Raw genomic sequence first — 7,840 nt, 5'->3', positions numbered from 1 at the left:
TAAAAATTAAAAATATATTTAAAAATGTAATTCAGAAGTATAAATTGGTTATTTATTCACTTTGAAAATCCTATTCATATGGTTGTTAAAATATTTCATATATATATATATATATATATATATATATATATATATATATATATATATATATATATATATATAAACTAACTTACTGGTTCTTAACTTTTACTTTTTGACCTTTATTTTTTAATTTGCAAAGAAATAATAGCAACACACATTAACATTAAGATTTAAACACTGATCTGATGCAACATCGAACATCATATATTTGGACAAAATAAATACAGTGTTAACTTTAACAGAATTATAAACTGTATTAATATCCATAATTTGCATTGAGTGACGCTTCATGTTTTGTTTACGTGCTCGAGCACTTGATCTGTCGCAACAAAGCGAAATGCTCCAGAGACCATCGACAAGTCCTGGTTGTCAATAAAAACGATCTTATCCTTGTTTTACCGCTGTACTATCGCTCAGATTGCTTTATTTATTCATGTTTTTCCTGCATAAAAAATGTAGAATCAGAGATACTTTTATATAGGTTTTTGGCAATAATTAGAGATATAAATGTACACACACAACACAATCAAATGCAAATAAAAGTATAATTACATATTTGCATAGGTTTAAAACTCAAGGAAACCAAGAGGAAATATCCCAAAGTAAAGGTCATCATTATAATGTCACTTAGTGAATGTCATGTTGAAGTCGATCAGTTTGCGGTTGTGGTTTCAACAGTGACGTTTAACATGAGAGTATGTCCTTTAGAGAGGATCCCTAGAGACTGTCACGGAGACCTTGTGGCACGCGGTCACTCCACAATAAGACACGCCCCTTTTCGAAACCATTGGATGACGCTGACGGGGCAAATGCACTTTGCCATAACACACCAGACTATTGCCCTGTATCTTGGCGCCACACAATGTTTTTTAACCTATTTAACTCCCATTTATATCAGAACTCGTCCCGAGAATCCTGACAGTTTACGTTATTAGGTTTCTTTAAAAATTGCCCAACTCTTCATACACTTGCTACTGCTTTTTCTCAAACTAAACCTCGCGACGTCTATTAAAGTGAAAGTTGGAGTTACAAAAGTAGCACATTATACAGAACTCGGCTTCTTTGTATCCCGCTACGGCCACGGTCTAAAACAGCTAAGCGGGTAACCAGATATTCAAAAACAATACGTAATCCCACAATGCACCGCTTTACAGCATTACCTCATCCCATCAGCCACCGCGAATCTTCAAGAAGAATCTTCTGGGTGGGCGTCTCTAGGCAACGCGCCTTATCTGAAATTGTGGAACGCCCAGTAAATCGCCTCCAGCCAATGAGAAATGGCGCGCATGACATCATCGCTATTTTTAGTGGGGCAACGGTAGCAGATAAGGTTTGCGTCCACGCTGGAGGAGCTCAGAGTATACAGATCTCGCCACGGTGAAACATCTAGACAACACAACTCAAACTGAAATAAACAGGACAACTGTTCGGCTCTGTGCTGTGTGTCCTCTGACATCTGTGGAAGAGCGTTCTGTCCGCGTGAAGAAGAGCTCGGGACGCGGCGCGAGAACTTTTACGCAGTAAGTTTCTCGCGGGACGGGGAGTATATGAACTTTGCGCTTCTTCTTGCTTTTGTCTCTGAGAGCGCAACGCTTGTTTCTGAACACGGACACTTGATTTAGTGCTTGAGTTGAGTTGAAAGACTACTTTAGACCTAAAAAGTTTCGTTTTCTCTTCTATGTCTACCAAGATGGAAACTACTTTCTACGATGACTCTCTAAACAGCGCTTTCTCTCAGCATGACAGCGCTGCTTTTGGATACAACCACAAGACTCTGAAACACAACATGACGCTGAATCTGACCGACCCCTCTGGCAACATTAAGCCCCACCTGAGGGCCAAAGCCAACGAGATCCTCACCTCTCCGGACGTGGGGCTGCTCAAACTGGCTTCGCCGGAGCTGGAGCGGCTCATCATCCAGTCCAGTAACGGCCTGGTCACTACAACGCCGACCCCGACCCAGTTTCTGTGTCCCAAGAACGTGACGGACGAACAGGAGGGCTTCGCGGAGGGTTTCGTGAGGGCACTGGCAGAGCTGCATCACCAGCACATGCCCAACGTCACGTCGGCTCCCCAAACAACCATCAGCAACAGCATTACACCCGTGTCTTCCCTGGCAGGCGGCGCGGTGTACAGTTCCTCCATGCGCTCCGACCCGCCCGTGTACGCGGACCTGAACACTTTCAACCCCGCCATCAGCACCGCTAACCCCGCGGTGAACTACACGAGCGCCCCGCCGCAGCACACCGTGAACACGCAGCTGCCCGTCCAGCACCCGCGGCTTCAGGCGCTAAAAGAGGAGCCCCAAACGGTGCCGGAGATGCCCGGCGAAACCCCACCTCTCTCCCCCATCGACATGGAGAACCAGGAGCGGATTAAAGCCGAGAGAAAGCGCATGAGGAACCGGATCGCCGCATCCAAATGCCGGAAGAGGAAACTGGAAAGGATCTCCCGGCTCGAGGATAAAGTCAAGAACCTGAAGTCACAGAACTCCGAGCTGGCGTCCACCGCAAACATGCTGCGCGAACAAGTGGCCCAGCTCAAGCAGAAAGTCATGAACCACGTCAACAGCGGCTGCCAGCTTATGTTGACGCAACAGCTGCAGACGTTCTGAGAAGAACCGAAGGACATTTGAGTTCACTTCACTAGATGCAAGGGACAAACTTCAAGGGCTAAATGTCTGCGAGCCCGCGCAGCTGCTGGCATTGGCCCGCTAGGACCGAGAGCGTCCGGCCGGCCGCGTGCCGTAAAAGGATGTTCTGGCTGGACTTTTGGGGAGTGCAAAACTTCACCAACTCGGTCCGACAGAGACAGCAACAGAGAGCATGAGACTCTGTTACACATTTTAAGAGACTTATCCTTGTTCACTTGGACCGGGTTGCGCATGGACCTGTGCGCTTCAAAGGAGCGCTCAGTATTCGGAGGAAAACGGGATGTGACAACAGGGATACAATGTCTGGCTCACCAAGCAGGGAGATGTTTCCGCGAAACTTTTGATAAAAGCTGCCTGACTTCTGAGTCACATGTTGTCCTCTTTTTTTTTTTTTTTTTTTTTCTTTTTCTTAAACTGAATGGAATTGACTTTTTCTTTGAGTTAGTCCAACATCAGCAGTTTCTTTTTTTCTGAAAAAGTTCATTAATGAGGTTTCACTCATTGTTATTTGTAAATAAGATCAACCAGGAGTACTTAAGTTTACCATTTGTACAATATAATTTTTTTTATGTTTTCTGAGCACCTCAGAAACGAATCAATATTTATGAATTGTAATAAAGTATGTCAAACGAAAAACTCTGTTGTCTTCATGAAGGTCTCGTGTGTGTGTGTGTGTGTGCCTAGCTACTTAACCATATTGTGGGGACAAATTTGTACCCAAAAGTGAGCAAAACCTGACAAAAATCGCCAAAAAACTTAATTTGGGGACGTCCTAATTTTAAATCTGGTATAAATATAAAGTTTTAAAGTGTTAAAATGTAGAAAGTTTTATAGGGTTAGGGTGGGTTTAGGTTAAAAGGTGCATCTGTATATAAAAACATTAGAAGTCTATGTAATGTCCCCATTTAGATAGCTAAGTAAACGTGTGTATGTGTGTCCACCAAGACAAACTTGTAGGAACATGTTTTGGGAGAGACAGTTTGTTTGGCAGTCCACATACACAGAATGTAAAAAACAAAAAAAAACTTCATAATAGTTATTCAGTTGTAGCCTAATAAATATGGCAATACGTATTCTGAATCTGAAGGGGTTAAAATGTCAAATCCAAATTATATAAAATATATTAAAACACGGAAATTATTAACTTTCAAATGCAATAACACCGTAATAATCAATTATTCAATGTAGTAATAAAATGTTAAAACAAATTGCATTGCTTTAATCATGGGCTCATTACTGTGTCAACTCAAACAAATGAAGTTCTCTGAGGTCCGGGAATGAATGCCGACAAAGGTGTCCAGTAAACGCAATTTTCAGCAGCAATCCTCTTTGCCCCAGAAGAGGGCACCGTCGGCTTGCATACGGTAAATCTGAGCAGCCACTTGGATAGATGACGAGTTTGTGATTTCAGTTTCCTGGATTCTGCTCAGAGCAGTTATGAGGATTTTCAGAGACAGCTAACTTCTGCTTGAACTGAGGACAACATATATAATAACAATAATAATAATAATAATTATTATTATTATTATTCAATTAATGACTTTAATATCTCCTTTAGTCAAATACATATGAAATGTTTTTAATTCACACTTATGATAGCAAGTCTGTATTTTCTTTTTTTTTTATGTTTGTCCCCTAACACAAAAGATGCACGTAAAACTCTATTTTTAGATTCAGGTCACCAACACTAATTAATATTTAGCATCTTTCAGATCCTCTTATTTCACGGCCCAAGCTTGGCAAACGATGACATCATACCGGAAAATCGGCACCTATCTCTCCATATTAGGCAAGAGCGCGGTCGGAAGACCTACGTCATCTGAGTGGGCGTGCATTACTGGAAGAGGAACTCCTCGGCTCAGGCTAATCTCCATAAGACTGACACAGACCTTTAGTTCAATTTTAGGTTAGGATTGAGGGGGTTGATCAATGATCCAGCGCATTATCAAAAGACAATTACGCAAAGTGAAGCAAGGACGTTACTATAACACACTACATATCTTATCTATTGACCAGAAAATAAAGCGGCCTGCTTTATACTATTTACAGAATAAATATTACGCAATGTCATGTGGTCATGCGTAGTAAATGTTGTTTTCACGATGACAAAATCAAAATTAATTTGTTTTAATTTGTTTACAATAAGTTTAACATGAAAAAGATACATTTTTGTCCTTGTGCAATATTTGAAACTTTGGCATATTTTTAGAAAGAACATACTTTACAAGAAAATACCTATAAGTGGATCTAAATGTAATATTATAAGGCAATTTTATATAATCATTTAAATTTATATATAATTGCAATAAATGCAAATTAATCATAGTCATTTCTATTAAATACAATTAACAGAATTAGTATTTTTGACCTAATTAAATAGGACTATGTAAATAAATTTGTGGTTACACATTTATAATGATGAAGTTGCAATTTAGTACATTTAAAATATATTAACTTTAAATGTAGGATCAGATAGCACACTACAATTAAAATTTAAATCAAGTACTTTATTAATTTATTAAAGTGCTTTTTTATCTTACACAACACATCAAAATAAATGCATTTCTTTAAAGTCACAAAACTTATAAAACAATAAATAAAAGTTTACTTTAAGTTCACTCGGTTGGCCTTTTATTTCATTAATTTGAAGTGCATATTAAATACAATTAAGCTTTTTCACAAGGGTGGCAATATCTTAAGAAAACTGCAAGGGCACTGTTGTTCTAACACTATAAACTCAAATACAATCGACAATTCATGTCATGGTTATATGTTGTAGGTCTCTTGTAATATTAGAAAAGGCAGGAAATCTAAACAGAGAAATTGACAAATCAAAACTGTTAAAATGTAATTACCAAAATAGCTCACAAATGTGCTTTTTATTGCTTCTTGGTTTTAAATATTAATAATCTATATTAGGAAGTTTCAAATTGTAATGCTGATTTTTTACGTTTGTTTACTTCGTATTTTGTTGCTAAGAGAGTTTGTTCTTAGAGATGAAGAGGAAGAGCTCTGCTTTGTCATGTCCACACATTTCAGAAGCTCACTGCTTTCCTTTATTGGCTGACATGGGTTTAAACAGTTTTACCAATCCCTATGCGATCGAAGTAATTCGAATGAAGAAAAACGAGCTGGCATTTCGAATACAGAGGATTTGCTATATTTCCTCATTTCAAATGGCATTCTTCAACCTGACAGCCGAGCACAGATGTCCAGCATCTCTGCAGGAGAGGATCAAACACCTTGATCTGGAGAGGAGAGCGTGCCTGCCATAACTTCTTCTACCCTTGTCTGAAACGAGTGGAACCTGACCTTTACCAGCACATGAGAATTTATGTAGGAAGAGTTAATGAGGGCATTAAAGATGAATGGAGACAGCTGATAGGATATCTGCTGGAGAAGGACAAACAAGTTCTTGTCAAATATTCAAAATCCAACAAGGAACTTACTCCTGAAAGGATCCAGCTAAATTCTAAACGAATAAGGCTACATCTTCAACAGAATGAATGAATCAAATACCCAAATCTGAAAGTGATCTATATCTCCTCCAGGAGCTGCTCAAAGGTTTGGATGTTCATACTGCTCTCTCGTCCAATGATACTTCGCTGCATATCACTACTGAACATTGTAAGGGGGCCATACTTTCTGCTCAAACAAAAGGCCGAACTGAACCTGAAGGACAGAGGGTCAGAACGATGCCATACTGCTGATGCTCTGTCCCTTGTGAAGCCTGGTGCAGACATCTGCTCAAATTGGACACAAGAGTACGGTCAAAACTCTAGTGCATGAAGAGAAGAAAAGCCTCAAGATCCAGACTACAGTTCTGCACATGGCTGCCACTGAGGATGACGCAACACTTGCACAGGTTCTTCTGCGAAAACCGCCACTCTACTGTGCTGGGCCGGAGACCAGGTGGACTCTGCTTGTTTTGTGATTGTGGATGCTGCTTTAGAGCAGAACAGGAAGTTTCTACTATCTGTGTTTTTGAAGTATGTCCAGAAGTTTGTGTCTCAGAATTAGATTACCTCTGCTCTTTTTAAAGCCTAGTCTAGCCTGTCTTCAATTAAAAAATAATAAATAAATAAAAATCAGTGATAAGCCATAATTTAATATATATTTAGTTTATATAATAATACAATAAATAAATAATTTTATTTCATATTTATTATGTAATTACTATTTTAAAAGTTTATACAGTACATCTATTATTACTTAGAAGGGGAAATATGCTGCAGCTTACAAGATTCACATTTTCCAGATAATATTTTAATATTTTTTTCTTTAGTATAATGTGTGTTTGTAATTTAGAAGAAAAAAAGTTACCTTATTAAAATTATAATATATATAATATATAACATATAGAAATATTTTTCTCACATAATTTTATTTATGAAATTATACAGCTGCCTTTATATTTTGGGCCCTTTGCAGGGGTGCGTTTAAGCATTATCTGAAGCATATGAAAGCTGATGTCATCACATTTGGGGACATAATCCTTGGCATCAAAAAGTTTGAAACCACCTAGAAACTACGTGAAACAGAATTGCCCTTTGGGACACTACATGTTAAGTGATATTTTAATCTGAAATTATTTATTTCAAACTATGCAATTCATAGTTTGGCCAATAGATGTCACTCAAACACAGCATTTAGGAATCTAAACTATACGAGGAAATAAATGCTGGTTATATAAACACACAAAACAGTAGAGGCATGTGTAAATATGAGGAAACTGTGCTAGCTAGTCACACTTTTTACCCTAATAGGCCTACATATTTCTCAGGGTTCATTTCTTTTTTTAAAAGACAATTTCTGTAGATAACTTAGTCTTACCTACAAACATTAATCCATTCATTCCTTGAAATGTCAGTTTTGGGGGACAGAATTTACAACACTTCTACTTTAAGATGGTTTTGTTGAAGACATAAAACGCTACTTTTAGAGAAAACACACGGTTGCGTAATCGAACGTTTGACTTAAAATTTAAAATGATATTATTCAAACGGTTCTTGTGACAACTGAACATTCTAAAACGGACATAAACGTATTATTTACACATTTACAATTTACACATACGGGGTTTAAACAATTGACGTAGTTTGACAT

The 7,840-nt window shown here is 38.3% G+C and overlaps 1 protein-coding gene across 1 annotated transcript; it reads left to right on the top strand.

Moving 5' to 3' along the window:
- The first annotated feature begins 1,412 nt into the window (after positions 1 to 1,412).
- Positions 1,413 to 3,370, top strand: LOC113063047 (transcription factor AP-1-like). The gene is made up of 2 exons (XM_026233193.1): positions 1,413 to 1,601; positions 1,772 to 3,370. The coding sequence occupies exon 2, from the start codon at positions 1,772 to 1,774 to the stop codon at positions 2,693 to 2,695; it is 924 nt and encodes a 307-aa protein (XP_026088978.1). The 5' UTR covers positions 1,413 to 1,601; the 3' UTR covers positions 2,696 to 3,370.
- The last annotated feature ends 4,470 nt before the right edge of the window (positions 3,371 to 7,840 follow it).

The sequence above is a fragment of the Carassius auratus genome, chromosome 45 (genome assembly GCF_003368295.1).
Source record: "Carassius auratus strain Wakin chromosome 45, ASM336829v1, whole genome shotgun sequence".
In the NCBI taxonomy this organism is placed as follows: Eukaryota; Metazoa; Chordata; class Actinopteri; order Cypriniformes; family Cyprinidae; genus Carassius; species Carassius auratus.
Note: the sequence above shows the minus strand (reverse complement) of the source record. Positions and strands in the feature narration are given on the sequence as shown.

What these genes read in the sequence shown, in the direction of transcription:
- LOC113063047 (XM_026233193.1), top strand. Translation starts at nt 1,772, where the DNA reads ATGGAAACTACTTTCTACGATGACTCTCTAAACAGCGCTTTCTCTCAG.